Source organism: Gopherus evgoodei, chromosome 3, assembly GCF_007399415.2.
Source record: "Gopherus evgoodei ecotype Sinaloan lineage chromosome 3, rGopEvg1_v1.p, whole genome shotgun sequence".
NCBI classification, from domain to species: domain Eukaryota; kingdom Metazoa; phylum Chordata; order Testudines; family Testudinidae; genus Gopherus; species Gopherus evgoodei.
Window position 1 is genome coordinate 213,823,134 of NC_044324.1, and position 22,865 is coordinate 213,845,998.

The 22,865-nt window shown below is 42.0% G+C and overlaps 1 protein-coding gene across 1 annotated transcript in view; it reads left to right on the forward strand.

Annotated features, from left to right (window-relative positions):
- Positions 1–16,973, forward strand: part of JAG1 (jagged canonical Notch ligand 1) — a 36,657-nt gene extending 19,684 nt beyond the window's left edge. Inside the window, exons 5-26 of the mRNA XM_030557998.1 lie at positions 169–229; positions 3,697–3,827; positions 4,073–4,192; positions 4,676–4,789; positions 5,347–5,460; positions 6,296–6,409; positions 6,824–6,870; positions 7,326–7,499; positions 7,912–8,062; positions 8,374–8,538; positions 9,017–9,130; positions 9,871–9,984; positions 10,072–10,185; positions 10,316–10,432; positions 10,938–10,965; positions 11,082–11,167; positions 12,100–12,213; positions 12,412–12,521; positions 12,603–12,836; positions 13,138–13,269; positions 13,701–13,851; positions 14,623–16,973. Of these exons, the coding sequence (XP_030413858.1) occupies positions 169–229; positions 3,697–3,827; positions 4,073–4,192; positions 4,676–4,789; positions 5,347–5,460; positions 6,296–6,409; positions 6,824–6,870; positions 7,326–7,499; positions 7,912–8,062; positions 8,374–8,538; positions 9,017–9,130; positions 9,871–9,984; positions 10,072–10,185; positions 10,316–10,432; positions 10,938–10,965; positions 11,082–11,167; positions 12,100–12,213; positions 12,412–12,521; positions 12,603–12,836; positions 13,138–13,269; positions 13,701–13,851; positions 14,623–15,080 (2,963 nt within the window). The 3' untranslated portion in view covers positions 15,081–16,973. The remainder of the gene's footprint in view (positions 1–168; positions 230–3,696; positions 3,828–4,072; positions 4,193–4,675; positions 4,790–5,346; positions 5,461–6,295; positions 6,410–6,823; positions 6,871–7,325; positions 7,500–7,911; positions 8,063–8,373; positions 8,539–9,016; positions 9,131–9,870; positions 9,985–10,071; positions 10,186–10,315; positions 10,433–10,937; positions 10,966–11,081; positions 11,168–12,099; positions 12,214–12,411; positions 12,522–12,602; positions 12,837–13,137; positions 13,270–13,700; positions 13,852–14,622) is intronic.
- Positions 16,974–22,865: the final 5,892 nt, after the last annotated feature.

Genomic DNA, 22,865 nt, shown 5'->3' on the forward strand with positions numbered 1-22,865 from the left:
TGCTGTAAGGTACACCCTACATCTCTTTCCAATAGAGTTGATATAAGAGACCTGTTAAACCTTGGCTTTGGTAGGATTACAATGCTAGCTAGAGATTAAAACATTCCCACGAGCGTGAGGATGTGGGAAATGGACAGAATACTTACTGATGCTTTTCTCTCTTTGCAGCTATTTGCCGTCAGGGTTGTAGTCCTAAGCATGGCTCTTGCAAAATTCCAGGAGAATGCAGGTAAACACAATGATTTTGCTAACAAATTTGTAACCACTCATGCTGTGAATGCTGGACAAGGGGAGAAGTCGAACTGTCCAGCTATTTCAGGCAAGGGCATCTTTTTTTCATGCCAGTCACACTGAATAAGCTATAAATGCATTTGAGACTTTAAGGGGTGGAGGGAAGAAGCAAATGGCAGCATTTATGAATTGAATGGAACAAAAACAAATTTATGGTGAATGCTTCCTAATGAGCAGTAACTAATTGCATCTGTATAAATTGGTGCAACTTGTCTTTTAAAATGGACGGCTGATTATGGGCTTTTCTGCCAGCAGTTCTAAATACAATATTGCTTTTCTTCCTTACTCTCCCACCCCCTGCCCAGCTTTTCCCATCAATAGGCAAAAGTCAAGCATTCTTTAGAATGGGATTAGTAAAACCTCTTGGTTCTTTGGCTTTTCTGAGCCAGGCTCTGAGTGCTGAGAGGTTAATAGCGAGGATGGAATCTTGTCAGCAGACACTGATGAATGCAGAATTTTGTTGCTGTGCTTTGAAGTCGATTCCGGTCTGGGCAGGAGACAATGAAAAGCAGAGCTTAGATGTAATTTAACAATATACAATTAAATTTTTGGAATGTCTTGAATTATTTTTTTGTATTCGTATTTACAATGGGGGAGGCTTATTCCCTGATCAATGCAGAGTCTTGGATATTTCAATGTCAACGCTACTTAGAGACAAACCGTGTTTAGCAATTTTTGTTTAACCACTGATTGTGCCCATCTAGCAAGGGATTAAGGAGCTGTGGTTTTATGTATGAAGTCATTTGGTCCACTGACAGCATGTTGCCTACATCCTGCATGGCCAGGCTAAGAATGAAGATTGGCAAAATACAGAAGGTTAAAAGGAACAGAGCAGTTTTCATCCCTTCCTAAAGGAAGATTCAGAAAGCACAAGTAGGAAACAAAACAATGCTACCTGACACTGTGGATTGCTTTTCCCTTCTTTGTCTTTGGGGGGTCGCTAGAGCGAGGCAAAAGAAATGACTCCTGCGGTTCTGATGTTTAACAGCATTGGTGTCAGCTGGTCCAGCTCCAAAACACCAAACCAAGATTTTAAATTGAGGAGCCTGTTGGAGTAAATCTGATCAGAAGTATCATTGGTCCTTTAGAAGTGGGCCAGCAGCTTGAGGCAGGCTCAGCTGATGTACACCAAGGATTTGTGCTGCTGTTGTTGGAATAAGCAGGCCATGCAAGGATTGCGGTCTCCTCACTGAACAGGCATTGTTTCCAGATTTTTTTAAAAGGTCTTTAAGTCTCACCTCCTGCTCACTGCCCAGACATGCACTAGTGGCTCTTATTTACTCAAGGTGCAACTTTCCCACGCTTCATTTGCACAGTCTTAAAACAATGCTGTCCTTCTGGCGCTTTCAGATAACTTCTGCTTGCCAAGGGAGACTCGTATCTTTTCAAGTGAACACAGAAATAAGATTTGATTTTTTTTTCCCCTCTGAAGTTTTGATGAGTCATATAGGCTGTATGTTGTAAATGCAACCAAATTTTAAAATGTCCCAGCAGAGGCTTCTCTGGGGTCTGGTGTAACAGATGACTTGCAAACATACTTAAAATATCTTTTCCCCCCTTTGAGAGTCAATGTTTTCAACACAGAACTGCCAACAAAACCAAACTTCCTCATGAATCATTATACAAGCAAAGGCACTTCACATTTCCCATGAGAAACTGCTCCATGCCTGTTGTTAAATGAGAATAACTTAATGGATTTCTGTTCTGGCATTAATAGAAGATTCCTGTTGCTCTTCTTTGTTGGCTTTGGGCTTGTCCTTCAAAACGGAAGTCAGAGCTCTAGACTCTTTAAAAAGTTCATTACTGAATCTTTTGCTTAACTAAAGCAAGAGTAAAGATTTTCAGTGATTTTTGCTTCCATTTCCTAGCAGGGAGTGAAAGAGTCTGGAGAGGATGCAAATGTTTATAAAACTAAGGTGCTCTCTTGCAAATACTTGGATATAAAGTTGCATGTGTGTGAGCAGTAGCATTGAATTCAATGGAATTTGCAGGTTCTGATCCTAAATTTAGTCTTTTTGCATCCTTCTCACTTTCTGTAAATGGAAAGACTTTTTTTCACACAAGTTGTTGGGGAAAGACTGTCTTCTCTCCCCCTTTCCCCCTCTGAATTTTTGGTGTCCTTTGCTCACAAACTTCTACAATTTAAACTAACACTTTTTTTTATTTTTCATTACATAAGAACATCAGGTGTTCCACATGGTCTTTGACAGGCTGCTGTTGAAATAGCTGTGGAAAAAATTAATTAGGAGGATTTTTAGAAGGGGAGTTCAACTTACCACTAGCTGTGGCTGATGGGCCATCACAGAGCCCTCTAGCTTTTCCCATGAGATGGATTTACTGGTCAGAGAACAGCTCTTTTGAAAAATGAGAGCCTACCTGATTGCTCAGAAGGTTTTTCATAATCTAGTGATGGCTTAGTGAATAATTGCTGCTGATCACTTACCACCAGGCCCCATTAATGAAATGCATTACTTTACTTAGTTAGACCCTTGACTTCACACTTAAACTCCTCCAATTTCCAATATATTTTAATTCTTACAGAAAAAATATACCTATTTAAAGTCTGAAGTGCACTCACATTAAAGCGAACGTCTGACTTTTGCACAGTAAAGATTTCTTCTTCCTACCCTTCTTAAAATCAAACCAATCTCTGTAGCTTGGTGAAGATTAGTAATACTTATTAAATCCATGCTCTTGGACAATAGATAAAATTAGTTTAGACCTGGATGCAGAGTGACAAGATTCCCCCCCCCCCCCCAAGTGTAAAGACTAGCTCTGAAGTACACTGAAAGGGAGGGGGCTTTTTTGACCAAACATCGAATTATAGGAGCCTTTTAAAAATCCCATAATCATGCATGTTAACTTCTAGCACAGATTAAAGGTAACTTCCTCTAACTCTGAGATGACTTGCTTAGTGCTTTGACTTGCCTTGCAGTGGGCTCTGAGTTGGTGTTTATGGCATGGTTTGTTTCTCTTCCTGCACACACTATGTGGCTCAGACATCTGGAACCTTGCATTCATGAGGCACTCCAGATAACCATGGTTTCCCCTGACTTTTTTTAATGTATAATCCATTCTGTCAAAGTCCAGAGATTGATTTGTTGCGCACACCCACCCTCTTTGCCTCGTTTGTATGAGCCTCAGAATAGAGTGTTGTTGTGATGAATGGCCCCATGCTGCTTCTCTCAGAACAGTTATTCTTTTGTGAGCAGGCTGGCTTTAGAGACCTTGGCAAAATGGCTAAAATGTTTGTTTACAAGAAACCATGAAACAAACCTTGAATGGCTTCCCCTCCCCCCCACACTCCACCTCCCCCAGTCTATCTTAAAACCTTGGAGTTCTGCAGTCCCTTGTACTCTCTGGAAGTAATTCCACGTTTTGTTTCCTTGTTCTGTTTTTATTAAGGTGTCAGTACGGATGGCAAGGCCAGTACTGTGATAAGTGCATTCCGCACCCAGGATGTGTCCATGGCACTTGCATTGAACCATGGCAATGCCTCTGTGAAACCAACTGGGGTGGTCAGCTCTGTGATAAAGGTATGCTAATCTTGTAGATAGCCAAGTGTAAAACTTGAATTTTAATGCTGTTGGACTTAGTGTAGAAAGAAAGGATCCAGAAACATGGTGGGTGTTTCTGTCCTGCATCAGTTGTTCGCATACACACTTGCTTTCTTGTGTCCTGGCCCACTTTTGTGCGTAGATACATTCTATAAAGTATCTGGAGTAACAGCACAAACCCCTTGTTGTTCAAGCCTTGTATTCTGGTGCTCATCTTCTTACAGATCTTAACTACTGTGGGACTCACCCGCCTTGTTTGAATGGTGGTACCTGCAGCAACACTGGGCCTGACAAATATCAGTGTGCCTGCCCCGAGGGCTACTCAGGACAGAACTGTGAAATCGGTAAGTGATTTGGCACAGCTGCAAATTGCCATCTAGCCTTTCTCCTTTCTTTTGCATTTAGTGGTGATCTTGCACACCTTGTCTGGGAAGTTGACATTTTTAATACTGTTACTAATGTTGGCAAATGATATTTGATGAGCTCACAGTTGTTGCACGGTGAATGACTGGTATCTCCTTAATCAGACTCCGTCTAACTTTCGAAGACTTCTGTAGCTCTCTTGTTAGGGAGTGCTGGAGGTGGTAGGAGAGCGAAATTGGCTCTCACCCAAGCAGATATAAGTCACGGTATGTTGATCAGGTCAGCTTAGCATGAAAAATGATTTCCTGCCTGCTTGATACTGTGTAAAACCAAAGGGGACTAGTAAGAATGAGAGAGTGGTGTCTTGTGTGGTGGCCCAGGCGTGGAAATCTGCAGAGTGGTAGTGGTTACTGGTAATATCATTGGGCTGTCCCCAAACTGATGTGGTTGTATGTTTGGTGCAGCGGAACACGCCTGCCTTTCTGATCCTTGTCACAATGGAGGAAGCTGCTTAGAAACCTCTACCGGATTTGAGTGTGTGTGCATGCCTGGCTGGGCCGGACCAACGTGCACTCTTAGTAAGTCATTCTTTAGGAATTAAACATATTGTAGTAAGAGGCTATTTTTCTCTAAATATTACAGAACTTACTTATAACCACTGCATTTGTCCAGGAAGCAAACCTGTGCTTCCATGAAGCTTGCTAATACCTCTTGCAGTTTTTGCATTGGTTTATTTCTTCTGCTGTTGTACTGCTATTGGTGGGGGCTATTAATAAAGTCAGGAAAATAATTAGAACAAACTTTCTTAAACTCCATGCTGTATGTATCTCGAGACAGCTAATTACTATTCTAACAGCTTGCCAAAACTTTACCCCTAGAGCCTACAATAAATTCAGTAGAGCAGGCCTAGCTTTCATTTTCACTAGGCCCCTTCATGCTGCCCTGATGTAAATTAAAAGGATCTTCATCTAAATGAGAATAAGGCCAGAAAGCTCAGGGAAAGCATACTCTCCTCCCTCATGGACAGATCATAGTGGTGGCTGCTGCGGACGAATTCTATCAACGGGGTGCCATAGCTTTGGTATCTTGTAACAAAGCTAAGTTTCTCCCTCCCTTTCCTGCCTTTCATTTGCAGATATTGATGATTGTTCTCCGAATCCCTGTGGTCATGGAGGCACCTGCCAGGATCTCGTTGATGGGTTCAAGTGCATTTGCCCACCTCAGTGGACTGGGAAAACGTGCCAGCTAGGTAAATATTGACTTGCTCTATTTCACGCTTTTCTACAAACCAGCTACTGGAGAAACTGTGTACAACTAGCAGCTCTGATCCTGCAAACACTTAGGCGTGTGTTTGACTAAGTCTGAGTCCATCTGTTGACGTCAACAGGCTCACTCAGATGCTTAAAGTTCAGCCTATGTAGAGATGTTTGCAGAATTGGGGCCTAGGCCCCATTCAACTCGGAATGGCTTCCTTGGTTCATTTTTACTATCGACGCACATGGTTATAGCAGAAAACAGCAAATTATCACAACTAAGTTAACCAAGCTATATGTAGGTATTTAAACTGCAGCTGAACCAGGGTTTGTTTTGTCTCCCCCTCCCTTCTCCTCCCTTTGGCTTTGTGGGAAAGTTGCTGTATCTCTTCAGCCATGTCAACTCCTCCAGACCAAGGAGTTCACAGCTGGGTTCCAAAATGTGGGTGATCTCATGAAGAATGAGCCATCTGCATTCTTTATGCAACATAGTAATCCCAGTGACCAAGCTGCAGTGCTCCTCCGAAATGCTTGATTGAGTCTGTCTTTTTGTTTTTTTAAGTTTTTCTTAATGAGTGGCTGGGTAACTATCAGTTAGTGTAGCCACCATGCTGTAATTAGAGAGAAATAGAAGGTATTTCAAAGTCTAATGTTGGATTGCCTTTTATTCCACTTTGTCTCCCTAGTCCACTCTGTATGTTAGAAGCTCTTCTTAACTTTGAATGAATTCCTGATTATTGCTATGAAAACGATATAGATTCCTCCCCTCCACCCCCCACCACGTGCACTCTACCTTCAGCTCAACATTTTGCTGTTCCATCTGTCTTTCAGATGCAAATGAATGTGAAGGCAAACCTTGTGTCAATGCCAACTCCTGCAGGAACCTGATTGGCAGCTACTATTGTGACTGCATTGCTGGCTGGTCTGGCCAGAATTGTGATATAAGTAAGTATCCTGTGGACATTCTGTGTTCAATTCCTTGATCTGCTAAAAGCTGAATGTTACTATACTGTCCACTGAATTGAGCCCTGCTTTAAACTTGAAGCAAGCAGCCTCTGTAGCCAGTGATCTCTTCAGAAAGGGAGTAGCTTGTCTGGAATGAAAATACACAATTTTATCAGACTCATTAGTCTTTTAGCATGGCTATGTTCTGATAAGGTGACTAAAGCAATGGTGTAAAGTTTCACTAAGTGTGCTGGAAGAATTGCTGAAGATTCCCACCCATTATAATAACCTTATCACAAGGAAGGCATGCAGGAAACTTGACAAAAGGTTTATGAAGCCAGAGCTTTCAAATGGCTTGAACTCGTGTCTAGAGTAAATGAGTTGCATTCTAAATGTGTCCCAACTTTTTTGCAGATATTAATGACTGTCTTGGACAATGTCAGAATGGAGGATCCTGCCGGGTGAGTTAGTCATACTTAAGCTGGTTATTAAATGTTGAAACCAAAGCAATTGAGTCTGAGTAACAAAGATGTGTACTTGCCCCATGTACTTTTCCTACAACAGATGTAAATCAGCATGTCTCTGTAGAAGTCACTGGAGCTAGGTTGTGTTACACTAGTTGAGGATGTGGCTCGTGTGTGCGCACCCATTTTAGGGGAGCAGGGCAGGGGGACTATATAACTGTAATAAATGACACCTCTTTATCACCAGTGACAGTCTTTGCAATAAACGGACACAGTATTGTTACACATGCACAGTAAATGTCTTTTTAAATTTTGGCTTAATGTGTTGTCCCGAGAAACGTGGTCTTAGTGCAAATTAAACATGGCAAGGTTTTTTGATGAGTGACATGCTAGGCGGTGATATAGTTTGGGCCTTTTTCAAAATAATTTTAAACTTGAATATTCCTTTGCAGGACTTGGTTAATGGTTATCGATGTATCTGTCCGCCTGGCTACGCAGGAGATCACTGTGAGAAAGACATCAATGAATGTGCAAGCAACCCTTGCTTGAATGGGGGTCACTGTCAGGATGAAATCAATGGATTCCAGTGTCTGTGTCCTGCTGGTTTCTCAGGAAACCTCTGTCAGGTGAGCCTGGCTGAAATGCAAGCCCCAGATAATGGGAGTTCGTACCAGTCCTTTCTAGGTCTGCACACACTGAATACCTTATATCCAGTGAACCATACTGCAGTTGTATAGCTGTCTGCCAAGGAAGTGCTTGTGAAAAATTCGTGGCTGCTGAAGATTTTTAAACAGACTGCAAGTGTTCACATGTCAAGTTTTGTTGCATGCTCACTGTTAACCTTCAGTGGCTGTTAAGTATTAGGGTGCTGTCTGTTGAAATCACTACATGTATAACTGTGCATTATGTACAGTTTATAGCAGGAGCAGATAAAAAGGTCAGATTCCACAGTGTCTGCTGCCTGTAGCTCTGACAAGAGTAGTAATAAAACCTTTGTTTCACTCACTGTCTCCCCATCCCCTTTCCCACCATTTACAGTTGGACATAGATTATTGTGAGCCCAACCCTTGCCAGAACGGTGCCCAGTGCTTCAATCTTAACACAGATTACTTCTGTAACTGTTCAGAAGATTATGAGGGAAAGAACTGCTCCCACCTGAAAGATCACTGTCGCACTACTCCTTGTGAAGGTATGCTGTGTGTGTGCGCGCCCAAAAACATCTTCACCTCTTCTTCCAAAATAAGGCTCAGCAGGCCAAATTCAGCCTTGGAATAAACGTTTGTAGTTCTGCTGAACTCGAAGCTGTGTTTCTTGTACACCAGAGCTAAATTTGGCACTGTGTCAATGCTTGGATGAAAGATACATTCTTTAAAACTACTCTGAAGTTCAGTTAGGCTCTGAAAGTAAAACATGGGTAGTAACTTGGAGGAGATGAGAAGCCAGCCTGCTTGGTAACTTGATAGATGTGACTTGATCACTTCCCGTTCTGTTCTTCTGCAGTAATTGACAGCTGTACAGTGGCTGTGGCTTCTAACAGCACACCCGAAGGAGTTCGTTATATTTCTTCAAATGTCTGCGGTCCCCATGGGAAATGCAAGAGCCAAGCAGGTGGAAAATTCACCTGTGAATGCAACAAAGGCTTCACCGGCACCTACTGCCATGAAAGTAAGAACTAAAATGATGTGTGTTCTCTGATCCTGAATCTGCCTTTCGCAAATGACTCCACACCAATCTGAGACCGCTAAAGAGTTTGCTTTATCACAGAAAACCCTGGGACTTTGCTCTTGGGTGAGGCAGACTGGAATTCCGTAGGCCTATGGGGAAGTCTGTTGCAACAAACCCTCTAGCCTTGGTTTGGAGGTGGAGGTTGGAGGTGTTTAATAGTGGATTTCACCTTAGAGTTTATGGGCTACCTTTTAAAAGGTCTGTTAAAGTGCATCTTTCTTTTAGAAAAATATTACTGGGGGAACTAGTGCTGGCTGTTTCAGTTTATTGGGCTGTTTCAGCTATTCCTTGTAATCCTTATCAGCAAATTATGATCTTTCTAGAAAGTGTGTGTGGGGGATTCCTTTTAGCAAAGCTTAATTGTACATAAAGTCTCCAGTAATTGTACTTAGCCAGAGTTTCTTCAATCTGTTCACAGATATCAATGACTGTGAAAGCAATCCATGTAAAAATGGTGGCACTTGCATTGACGGCATCAACGCCTACAAATGTATTTGTAGTGATGGATGGGAAGGAGTTTATTGTGAAACAAGTAAGTTAAACCCTCGACGCCTACTGAAGACTAGAGATCCTGAAGCAGCATTGGGGAGGAGTGACTGAACGTACAGTTTTTATAATGTGCAGGGACCACCTGTAGTCGTGAGGCATGATTGAAAGCCCCCTGAAGTCAGTGGGAATCTCTTCATTGAGTTTTGGGCTTTGGATTGGGGCTTGTTAATGCTTGGAGTTTTAGATAAGCAAGTACAATTGGGGATGAGGATAGGGTAGAACTGAGTCAAAGGGCTCGCCCACGTTAGCAGCAGAGCAGAGAATAGAAGTTGGCTCTGGTGCTCTAATGCTTTCTGCTGGAGACTGTCTAGAGCATTAATGTACATAAACACACTTGCTAGAGTAGCAAAACAGTGTTTATCTGCATGTGGTGCTTGCGTTTTGCATGTCTTGGCAGCAGACGGGGAGAAGAGGCTGTGAAGAACTGCTAGCCTTTGACTGACAGCCAGACTGTGTAATTAGGCCTCTTTGCTTTCAGTAACACTGGTGGCTTTTATGGTGGGGGACTAGAGAGAGGCTTACTGACATGAAACAAAATGAGCTGCGGGGGGGACACAGTACAGAGCAAGCATAATAAATCAGTGATGGGGATTATCTGCTTGCGGATCTTAATGCAGACAGATTTGGGGCCAAATCCAGAGCTAGAACATGCTGCTGTCAAGCATGGAGTATCTCCAAAGATGCTATGCACTCCTTGCTCATTTTCTCTTTCAATGCTTCCAGATATTAATGACTGCAGTAAAAACCCTTGCCACAATGGGGGGACGTGCCGAGATTTGGTCAATGACTTCTTCTGTGAATGTAAAAACGGATGGAAAGGAAAAACTTGCCACTCTCGTAAGTCTTAGCATCTAATGAGTCTTCATCCACTTGCTGTCCTGCATTGCGAGAACACTGGAACTAAGGCTGGTTTGGTCTTCCTAGGTGATAGCCAGTGCGATGAGGCTACATGCAATAATGGAGGAACGTGCTATGATGAGGGGGACACTTTCAAGTGCATGTGCCCTGCGGGATGGGAAGGAGCCACGTGTAATATAGGTAAGTGTGTGTTGTAACCTCCAGGGAGCAGATGGAACTCTCAGTCTGGGGCTCAGCCTGCCTGCCTTCCCTCCCTCTGCACTTCAGTTGATGGCTTTTAAATCCTTATCAACTCTTGTTTCTGTTGCAGCGAGAAACAGCAGCTGCTTGCCAAATCCCTGTCATAATGGTGGTACCTGTGTCATCAGTGCGGATTCTTTTACTTGTGTCTGCAAAGAGGGCTGGGAAGGACCTACTTGCACTCAGAGTAAGTCTCTCTGCTTGAGCTTTTCCAAAGTGTTGCCTGATGAGAACATTCGCTCATCCTGTCGTCCTCGGAGATTTGAGATGGAAACCAGAAGGGAGAACTGTTTGATGTAGGCTTTAGCATCACCTGAATCTTTGTTTTTAATGACTTTCTATGATAGAGCCTTGACCTGGGCATGAGAAAGTTGCAAATGACCTAAGTGGAGACAGATGTCTGCTTGTTTCCTCCTGCATTCTTTTTCTACCAGCAGCCCTGTCTGCTTCCACTCATTTCTTCCTGTTAGATTCTTTACAAGGATTTCTTCCTGCATACATGTGTTCACCAGCGTAGCTAACACATTTTGTGGTGGGAGCCTGGAATCAATTTAGCAGAGAATTTCAGCATATTTTTTTAAAAGTTAAACTACATGTAGCTCAGGAACTGGAAATTCAGCACATCTTCACTGACGGCAACACTGTATTAGCTGATGACTTTTACATTCACGTCTGTCGTTTTCTCTTTGCAGATACAAATGATTGCAGTCCTCATCCTTGGTAAGTTATATGAGCTGGGTGTCTTTCATATCATCTTTTTGCGTTAAACTGTTTTTATTACTCCTAGTAATTTGAATATTGGTGAACTGAGATCTCCTGTCTGACCTTTCTTTTAGTTACAACAGTGGAACTTGTGTTGATGGAGACAACTGGTACCGCTGTGAATGTGCTCCAGGCTTTGCTGGTCCAGACTGCAGGATAAGTAAGTGTTTCTGTAATTCTTGCTGATCTGACTAATGCTTATTTAAAATGTGCTGCACAATCAAAATTTTTAACTCTGCTCTGGAAATCAGTCCAGCTGCAACACTTGTCTTTCATCTGGCATTTTATGATTAGAGCCCTGCAAATCCACATGTCCATGGACCATTTTTGCCACTCAGATGCTGATACAAATTTTGTATCTGTGCAGGGTTCTATAATCTCTGGATGGGGGAGGGAATTCCCTTGAAAACCATTTGGGTTAAGTATACGCCTAATGCCTCCAAAGATGTCTTGGTTCAGCAGAGGGGTTAGATTGTCCTTCAGCATGATCTTCCCAGTTAGAACATGTTTATGCTGCAGTTTTCTGTTTGAGGAGGAAGCATGCTAATTAAAACACTTGTCAATTAATAATCCACTTATAGACCCTGAGGTGGTATATGTTCTTACCTGCAATTATTAAATTACAGGAAAGAGGATACTGACATTTTAATAACAGCCATGGAAATGAAATTATTCATAGCTGCAATAAAACTGGAAGGGGTTTAAAGTTGTCATCAGCCAAAGTATTTAGTATGTGGGCTAACCTGCACTGTGTCAGAGGAAAAAGTGAGCAGGTTTGTTTATATACCAAAGAATGTGTCCTTGCCCTTAAAGAGCTTAAAGTAGCCATGTGGGGCCAGGTGCTGATCTTTGTTAGAGTAGTGTAAATCTAGTGTAATGCCAGTGACTTTAGAGGAGTTGCTCCAGAACGGAACTGGGGTAACGGAGATCAGAATCTAGCTCCCTGGGAACTGCGGAAAAACAGACTTTCACTGCAGCTGACTGTCTCTCTCACACAGCTGTGTGTATATGTGTGTGTGTGTATATATATGTGTGTGTATATGTATATATGTGTATATGTATATATAAAAAAAAACTTCCCCTCCACCACAGATATCAACGAATGCCAGTCGTCACCCTGTGCCTTTGGAGCTACATGCGTGGATGAAATTAATGGGTACCGTTGCATTTGCCCACCTGGTCGCAGTGGCCCAAGATGCCAAGAAGGTATTCCAGGCAGCATGTGACTGGCAACAGTATCAGATCCAGTTGACTTGCATATTAGCAATTTTTATAGGAGGAGCATGTTTAAGAATGTGAAAATTCATAAATACCAGTTGTTGGGCACAGGGATTAGAAAATCCAATGGGACAAGGTCTTGGGTTTTTAAAATGCTTAACTGTATTTGATCTCCTCCGTTCTCAGTTACAGGAAGGCCTTGTATTAACAATGGGCGAGTGATGTCTGATGGCGCTAAATGGGATGATGATTGCAATACCTGTCAGTGTTGGAATGGAAAGGTCGCATGCTCTAAGGTACGCTTTTACTGTATCTGGGTTGCATTATTTTCAGCAATAGAGCAAACAGCTGTGCTATAAAAATTCATTCTCTTCTAGGTTTGGTGTGGTCCTAGACCTTGCCTGATACATGCCAAAGGTCACGAGTGCCCAGCTGGCCACACCTGTGTCCCTATTAAGGATGACCACTGCTTTACACATCCCTGTTCTGGAGTGGGTGTATGCTGGCCTTCAAATCAACAACCAGTAAAGACCAAATGTAATTCGGACTCTTACTATCAGGACAATTGTGCCAACATCACTTTTACCTTCAACAAAGAGCTGATGGTCTCGGTAAGTAACTTAGAAATATAAATGTTGTTCAGACTACTGAAAGCAAGCTGCCATGTGGTACTGCACAAAGCAAATCATTTGCTTTGTGCAAGTCAAATGTTGTGGAGAGCTTCTAACTTCTTTCAGTGGAAATCTGCAGTATAGATCGTGATCCTTGCCTGTTTCCAACATAGATTTTCAGCTCTACCATAGCTAGGTATCTTTTTGCTAATTCCAACTTTCTGGATATGGTGCTTTTTTGGAAGTGTTACTGGAAGCTCCTCCAGTCCAAATTCTCACTTGTATTTTTTGTGTGTTTCAGGGTCTTACCACTGAGCACATTTGCAGTGACTTGAGGAATCTTAATATTTTGAAGAATGTTTCTGTTGAATATTCAATCTACATTACCTGTGAGCCTTCACACTTAGCCAACAATGAAATCCATGTTGCTATTGTAAGTATACCTCTGATACCCTGTCTCTCTTTAACAGGTTGTCCATATGTGTAACACATGGATTTAATGAAAACCATAATTCTAAAACCATTATCAGCACTTCCCATGGCTTCAAGTGCAATTTCTTCTGAGATTGGTAGGGGTATCATAGCTTTAGATGTAACAATGTGCTTGAAAGTTAACATCTGATTAGCAATTCTGATAGTTTAAGGTAGCAAAACAGTTACAATTAGTCATCCTAGTCACTTGTTCATGCCTTTTGAAAAGGATAAGGGCTTATAATTTCTGATAGATCTCTGCCCCTAGACAGACTTCTGTTTGTTGAATTTTTTTCTGGAAAACTCAACTGATTGCAGAGGCTTGCTCGCTGTGGTTGGTTATGCATGTTATCATTTTGGTATCCAATATTAACTATACTCCTTCTGTCTTAGTCTGCTGAAGATATAGGAAAGGATGAAAACCCTGTCAAAGAAATCACAGATAAAATTATTGACCTGGTTAGTAAGCGTGATGGAAACAACACACTAATTGCTGCCGTTGCAGAAGTCAGGGTACAGCGGCGACCAATTAAAAATAAAACAGGTACGTTTTAAATTTAGACTCCAAAAATTCATCTCTTGTAAAGAGGCAGCTTCCAGCTTCATCTTACAGTACAGCTTGCACTGGTTTTAGTGGGCCAAGTGTTTAAACGATTTAACTTTCTAAACTAAGCTAAGATGCTTGATTCTTGGCCTTCCATTGCGCCAAACTGTTCTAAAAGAGATTTAACTTCTCTAAAATAGTGCCATTAAAGTCATCCCCTTGTCATTTTTTTACCCTCTTTCCCCAAATGGCCTGCACCATGGAGAAGGAAGGAAAAATACCAAGGTGCCATTTGCTGGCTTTTGATAGAGACAAGTGTGGCTGTGTGGTGGCTGTTACTGGCCCCATATGAAATAAATTGGGTAGTCTAGTCAAGATCCTCGTGGACAGTCCTCCATGACACACAACCCGTCGGAAATTTGGTATTCTTATTGACAGCCTTAAGCAGAGAGACCAAGGATTTGAATGGGTATGAAGCCAATTACCCTCAGGCCAAGAGATGTTCCCTCCAGGCTAGGGTCTTGGGCAGGGCAGGGCAGTGCAGGGAAACTTGCATTACCACTCTCTTCCGTGGATAAAAAGGCTATTTGACAGCACTCCTTAGTGAGTGCTAAATTCACTTAGAACTCTTAGTTTGTTTTCTAAGAAGATTGTCCCCAGCCACCCTCCTTGTATAACGAAGGCTTATGAATAGAGGGCTCTTTTGGGACGGAGCGTCTCAACTGAAACACTTTACTGGCAAGGTTAATTGGTCTCACGTCTGTTTTGCAGATTTCTTGGTGCCATTATTGAGCTCCGTTTTAACAGTAGCTTGGATCTGTTGCCTGGTAACTGCCTTCTTCTGGTGCGTTCGGAAACGCAGAAAGCAGAGCAGCCACACTCATACGGCGTCAGACGACAACACTACAAACAACGTGCGGGAGCAGCTGAATCAGATCAAGAACCCCATTGAGAAACACGGTGCAAACACGGTTCCCATCAAAGACTATGAAAACAAGAACTCCAAAATCGCCAAAATAAGGACACACAACTCGGAAGTGGAGGAAGATGACATGGATAAGCACCAGCAGAAGAGCCGCTTTGTCAAACAGCCAGCATATACACTGGTAGACAGAGATGAAAAGCCCCCCAATAGCACTCCGACAAAACACCCGAACTGGACAAACAAACAAGACAACAGAGACTTGGAAAGTGCACAAAGTTTAAATCGGATGGAGTACATTGTATAGCAGACAGTGGGTGCTGCCATGCAGAGCCTTTAGATGTCATTATAAAGGCACTCGGAGCTTGTAGTTCTTAAACTGTTGTGTAATATTTGAGTCTAAGGCTATTATTTACTTAGAATCCCTGTGTTAATTTAAGTTTTGACAAGCTGGCTTACACTGGCAATGATAGTTGCTGTGGTTGGCTGGAATACCAAGTGCTGCATTTCACATCTATGCAAAACTAGTCAAAAGTGCCCTAATGTAAATTCAGCTGTAGCTGATACATCATGGAAATGTTTCATATGGTATTGCATAGCCTTATTAGGTCCTCTTTAGTGTCAACTTTCTTTTTGCCAGATGTCCTGATTTATACCTTTATAGAAAATACATTTTATTTATATTTATTGAATCTGAGTTTTTTGTATATTGGTTTTATGGTGACGTACAACTAGTTCTGTATTTGAAAGTGCCTTTGCAGCTCAGAACCACAGCAACTATCAAAAAAAAGTTTATTTATTTTTTTATTGTATTTTTGTTGGGGCGGGAGGGGACTTGATGTCAGCAGTTGCTGGTAAATGAAGAATTTAAAGAGGAAAATGTGTTAAAAGTAGAAGTTTGTATAGATATGTAAATAATTCTTTTTTATTAATCACTGTGTATATTTGATTTATTAACTTAATAATCAAGAGCCTTAAATATCATTCCTTTTTATTTATATGTATGTTTAGAGTTGAAGGTTTTTGATAGCATTGTAAGCTTGTGGCTTCTTTATTTTGAATTTATTTTCTTGTTACATGTTGCCTATATGCCAAAATTAAGGTGTTCTAAAAATAGTTTATTTTTAACAATAGGACAGGCTTTCATGCCTTGATACTGTTTTTTTTGTACAATGTCAAATGTTTCAAACACCTTCCATAGTATCACTTTAAGACTATTTGTAAGTACTGACTGAGGCAGTTTAGATTAGAACCATTTTTTTATTTTTATATTTTTTTTTGCTGCTTTAGACTTGAAAAAGAGTGACAGGCAGATAATCTGCTACAAAGCAGTTTAAGGGAACAAAAATGAGCTATAACTCTTATGTAGATGAATGTGAGTGGTTGCATGTAATTAAAATATCAAATTAGCATGTGAAGTTGGAAGCACAGCAATCTCATTTTGTAAATTCTGATTTTTTTTCACCATGAATATTGTAATACTGAACCACTTGTAGATTTGATTTTTTTTGTAATCTACTGCATTTAGGGAGTATTCTAATAAGCTAGTTGTTGAATACTTGAACAGTAGAATGTCCAGTAAGATCACTGTGTAGATTTGCCATAGGTTACACTGCCCGCCTTAACAAGTGAGGAAATCAAAGTGCTATTACAATTTTAAGATCAAAAAGGCTTATAAACATATTAGTCTCATTGGTTAACCAGTGAGATCATGAAGATACCTTGTGATATTAGTGTTATATGAACATGAAAATGCATCTTCGATGTGTTTTGTTCCTGGCAATAAATCTTAAAAAGTAATATTTATTAAACTTTTTGTATGAAAACATGAAACAGCGTGGAGGTTGTTAAGTTTCAGTGAGGCACTTCCAGCTAGTTTTGTCAGCCCCAAAGGTTTATTAGTCAATAGCTATAGCTGGTGAGAAACGATAGATGAGCTATGTACTCAAGGGCCTGATCCAAACACTATTGAAGTCTATAGTCTCCCATTGGTTTTCAGTGGGATTTAAATCCGACTTGGTTGCTTACATGTACTGTGTAAGCTTTCAGGTGCCTCAGTTGTGAGACTCCCTGGAGGGGTGAAGAGAGGCATGCCCATTATAGCCATGGGGGTCTCTTGGGTATTGGCCATGGTGGGTTGTGATTGTAAGCAATTAGGCTTGCACCATGGAACAGCTCAGCCAGATTAAAACCTGGCCAGGAAAAGCTCCACAAACAATTCTAATCTTCCTCCTTCATTTCTAGCAAGGGGCTTGCAAAGCACCACACCTGTATTTGAAGTAACACGTACTCCTATAAGGATTTACACTTGCTTGTGTGTGGCCTTGGGCAGTTATAGCAGCGGGTGTCCTTAAAGGCAGCAGCCCTACTTGTATTACTCCTGTTTGACTGGCTTCATTGCTGATGGCACAAAACTGGATGAATTCCACCAAAATAATGGAGTTACTTTGAATTTTTATGTTGGTGTAGCAGTAGGAGGGGGTATCTGAGGACCTGTCCTAGTGTAGTCACACAGAGCAAAGGTGTAAGACCTTGCAACCCTCATTTTGCTAGTGTTAGACTTAGTCTGTGCTGGTGTAAGGTGCAGATGCTGCAGAACCATGCTCATTAGCTTTCTAATGCTACCTTCTCAGATAAGAAATACAATACAAGATGGAATGGATAATTCTGCATAAGAACTGTAAAATTCTAGTGTTAGACAAGGAATTTCTAATACGATCTCATTGCAACAAAAGGAATATCTAGAAACAACACTCAAAACTCAACTCTGCCTTAGCTGATAATTCAAACTACAACCTCTTCCATTCACCGAGTAAACTTTCTAGCTTGTCCCTGTACAACCAACTTGGAAGTACTCTGATCTTCACAATCACATGCTACATTACTGACTCATTGCAGCACCAGAGAATTGTCAATTTACTACTGACTGAATGGAAGTCAATAAGATGAGCTATAGAGCAGCATTCCACCACTTCTGCAAAACTTGTGGTGAGTTTCCAGCAGCACTAAAAAAACCGGAATATTTAGTACAATTCATTTGTCTAGGCCACATCCTACTTCCATAAACAGACCTCTTTTAAAAACTGCTTAAAGGGAACTGGCAGCCCTCTTGCACAGCAAGCTGAAGCTAAGTAACTAGAGTACTTTTAGCTAGGATTGTTTTATTTTTCAGTTAACCACATCTGTATGCTTAATGGGGTTAGCCATCTTACTACAAAGCACCATCACCGAAGTTTTTGTACCTAAAGTAAGCCAGGAACTTGCCTTTAGCAAGTACAATTAAATGTTTTCCTCACATGAGTAGGCTAGTAGACTCCTGGTAGGACTAAGAATAGCAGTTTTAACCCCATTTTCTCCTCTTTTAAACCAAAAAGTGGGTTACCACTTTGCATTAGGTTCTGCCTCTGCTAGTCTCAAATAATATCCATTTAATGGCCATGTCTATGGGGTCAAACTATTTCACAAGTGGTAACAAGTATCTTTTTAAGATCTAGGCTGAGCAAAATCTCAATGAAGCATAATGAAAGATTCTAGGCTTAATGAGTGTCAGTCAAGTGTCTTGCACTGAGATTCTTGTATGAAACATACCATATAACTAAACAAGGGGCCCATTTTTCAGTCTAATATACAAGACTGGACTTCATGTATATGTAATAGCATCTCTGAGCTGAGGATGCTGCTTGTTCATAACCAGATAATCAAATTCTGGGAGGTCACCCTGGATTATATGCTCATTGTAAGTAAGTGGTAGCTGCAAAACTTCCACAGCTGAATTCAGAACATGATACAGCCAGCAGGGTGGGAGCTGGTCTTTTCTATTGTAAAAATAAATAGGGATGCAGAAGCTCAAGGTTTTCATATGGCAAAAGTAAAGCCCACATTTATTTATTTTTTGTGGAAGTTACTTTGCCAGTTTACTGGGCTAGGAAAATACATACAGTTTGGTCAGGAGCAGCCTCCTGCTGCTGGTGTATGTTTCATGCTTATTCAGCTCAGCATTGGAGCAAGTCTGCTGCTGAGTTACTCTTCAAAATACAAACTTTATAAAACACATTCTCCATTGCTCCCCATTAGCAGAGCTGTAGCTACAACCAGAGGAACCTTTCAAAAACTGGTTTGTTTAAACATGCACTGAATACAGCAAAGTCACTGCCTTTAATATGGAAAATACCATCCAGCTTATGTAGAGGCAGGCATTTATAAAACCAATCAATGCATTAAATAACCTTTAATTCTAAGATTCTTATCTCCAAGGGGCGGGAAAGGTACTGTCTTTTGTGAGCAATTATTTCCCCACTGTTAATGCATGCAAATTGCATCAGATGCTTGTAAACTTCTAACAATACCATTGTCTAGCACCTCTAAGGCACATAAGCAGGCTGAATGGCAGCTTGCACACATCTTCAGTGGGTTGGTGTATATCTTCCTTCACTAGATGGTGTACCAGCAGCACTTGCTCTTGTACTTGCAGAAGCATGCGCAGGGCAAGAGCTAGTGCTTTCTCATGAAGCTGCTCTCTGCCACTACAGGGTAACTCTGCCCACTTCTCTTTGGAGGTAGCGTCATGGGGCTTCTCACCTGTCACCCAGTCGAGCCCTCTAGGTGTTGGCTGGGAGCTTTCAGTGCTGGTTAGCCACTCTAAGCATTAGGACCCAAATGATAAAGGGTGAGCTAAAGCCTCAGCCCACTCCACTAGCTGGCAGCAGCTCCCTGCACTTCTGACAAGGTATCAGGAACTCTCTCCAACAGAGGCCAGGGGCCTTCTCCCAACCGGCTCATCAGTGCAGTGTAGGTGGACACTGTTCATTGCCACCTCTGCTTGGGCAGCCAGTGTTTCACAATGGCAGGTGTGGTTAGCACGGCTCCCCCTCTCCATCATGGAAAGGTGCTTCCCCTCACTGCAGCCTCAGAGGGAAGCTGGCAGCTGCTCTTTCCCCCTGCAGACCACCACTCGTGAGCCTTGCCATGCGCACCTAGTCTCACAGGCAGAGCATCTGCTCTACTCCTGTACCACAGGGAGCCCCATGAGGCCAGGGCAGGGGTATGGCCTAAAGCTTTTATTTATGCCACAAAGCCTGGACATTTTCATATAGATGAGCAGGACTTTCCCAAACATAGATTGATAATCAAGGGTTCCCTGTAATTGGTGGGTGTGGGGGCAGAATCTCTTCCTCCTCCTCCTTCTCAATCTCTGATCTAGGTTGGGGGAGACTTTGACAGTACGGACCTTCCTCATTATGATCTATTGCCTGCTACAGAATTTTCCAAATTCGGAGGTGGACAAAGCCATCAGTCCCAAAAAGCAATTCCCTTACGAGGGGGGGAGGGGGAAGCCCAACAAGGTGTTTGTCTTTTCCCTGGGAAAAATCACAGATTCTGAGTGGCCTCACCCAGAATGCTGGAGGTCCACCAAATAAATGTGTCAAGCTGCTAAAGGCTTAAAGGCACTTGCCAGAAGGCAGGGGCTACTGAAGAGCGCACTGGACTGGATTCTGCTCCCTCTTCTAACACTGAATTACTATGTCGCCTTAGGCAAGTCACTTCACTCCTGTATTCAATGGAAAAACTGATCTTTGGCCTCCTCTGTAAAGTGCTTTCTGATCACCACAAAAAAACACCTATCCTTTTACATACTATTCTTACTTCAGCCCATCTTAGAACATAAGAACAGCCATACTAGGTCAGACCGAAGGTCCATCTAGCCCAGTATCTTGTCTTCCGACAGTGGCCAGTGCCAGGTGCCCCAGAGGGAATGAACAGAACAGATAATCATCAAGTGATCCACCCCCTGCTGCCTGTTCCCAGCTTTTGGCAATCAGAGGCTAGAGACACCATCCCTGCCCATCCTGGCTAATAGCCATTGATGGACCTATCCTCCATGAACTTATCTAGTTCTTTTTTGACTTCCCCTAGAAAAACACAAAAAAACAACCAACCCACCCCAACCCCTTTGTCCTATTCAGCTGGATGTGTCAAGTGCCATTCGAAAGCCCCATGAGATGTAGACATCAAAAATCTGCTAGCACTCTAATCAACATACAATTTCTTACTGAAAAGGCAACTTTCTTGAGGAGTCAATCACACTGGGCAGTTTACTTTGCACGGCTCACTTGAGCACAATTTTCCTTAGCAGAGTCACAGATAGTGACAAGTGGAGTTTTCTGCCGATTCTGTGCTTTTGGTGGAAACAAAATAAATGATTTTCTTGCAGTTACTATGAGCCAAGAAAAACAACTGAGATGGGTGCTGTACAATTACAAACACACACGAATACATAGTCAGTCTGATCCTTGATATACAGAAATGTGACTTCTGACATGTAGACTAACCAGAACTACCACATGATTTATTACTCCTATGATAAGACCTCTGATGGCTGTATAATATTCCTGGAGATTACCATTGGCCAAAAGTGAACTTATTTTAGCAGCTTTCTCTTCACACATAAAGCTTGTAAAGGCCAAGCCAGCCTTTGATCTAAGACATTTACTAAGCTTAAAATTTTAACAGCTTTAATGTTAAAAACACAAAAAGGATAGTCTTCAGACATTACAGATTACCCAGCTTTGAAAGAACTGCTTCATTATGTCTGTATTCAAGAAATCAAAGCAGTTAAGAGTTTCCTGGATGATACATTTTTAGGGCAAGGAGGTCTCATTCTTTACAACAAATAAATATTTTTAAGCATGATTTTTACATTTCCTGGGGTTGGTCAGTCAGTTTCTCACAACCTTAACCTTTCCCTGGACCTCTCTTGACAGATCTCTGCCAGCTGTGCTGGCAGTAGAATTTCTAGCAAATTATGCCCTTCAGTTTTTTCAGTTCTCACAGTGATTTGAAGTCCCACTTTAAAAAAGAGGGTATGCCCCCATATCACAGAAAGTATTCAGTATTTCATGCAAAGTGCTTCATCATCACTACAGAATACAACTGAGTCCACTGATGTGCATGGGCTGAAATTGTGGAAAAGCAGCATCACTTGCCCCATAACCTCAGCCGTGCAGAACACAACGTCATCCACAGCCTCAAGAACAACTCTGACATCATAATCTAAAAGGCTGACAAAGGAGGTGCTGTCATCATCATGAATAGGTCGGAATATGAACGAGAGGCAGCTAGGCATCTCTCTAACATCACATTCTACTGGCCATTACCCTCTGATCTCACAGAGTTACCAAAAGAAACTACATCATCTGCTCAAGAAACTTCCTAAAAAAGCACAGGCGCAAATCTGCACAGACACACCCCTAGAACCCTGACCAGGGCTATTCTATCTGCTACCCAAGATCCATAAACCTGGAAATCCTGGACGCCCCATCATCTCAGGCATTGTCACTCTGAGGGCAGGATTGTCTGGCTATGTAGACTCTCTCCTCAGGCCCTATGCTACCAGCACTCTGAGCTATCTTCGAGACACCACTGACTTTCTGAGGAAACTACAATACATTGGTGATCTTCCAGAAAACACCATCCTGGCCACTATGGATGTAGAAGCCCTCTACACCAACATTCCACACAAAGATGGGCTACAAGCCATCAGGAACAGTATCCGCGATAACGTCATGGCAAACCTGGTGGCTGAACTTTGTGACTTTGTCCTTACCCACAACTATTTCACATTTGGGGACATATATATATATACCTTCAAGTCAGCGGCACTGCTATGGGTACCCACATGGCCCCACAGTATGCTAACATTTTTATGACTGACTTAGAACAACGCTTCCTCAACTCTTGTCCCCTAACGACTCTACTCTACTTGCGCTACGTTGATTACATTATCATCATCTGGACCCATGGAAAAGGAATTCCACCATGATTTCAACAATTTCCATCCCATCATCAACCTCAGCCTGGACCAGTCCACACAAGAGATCCACTTCCTGGACACTATACAGTGTTAATAAGCAATGGTCACCTAATCACCACCCTGTACTGGAAACCTACTGACCCCATACTTACCTACATGCCCCCAGCTTTCATCCAGGCCACATCACACAATCCATTGTCTACAGCCAAGCTCTAATATACAGCCGCATTTGCTCCAATCCCTCAGACAGAGACAAACACCTACAAGATCTCTATCAGGCAT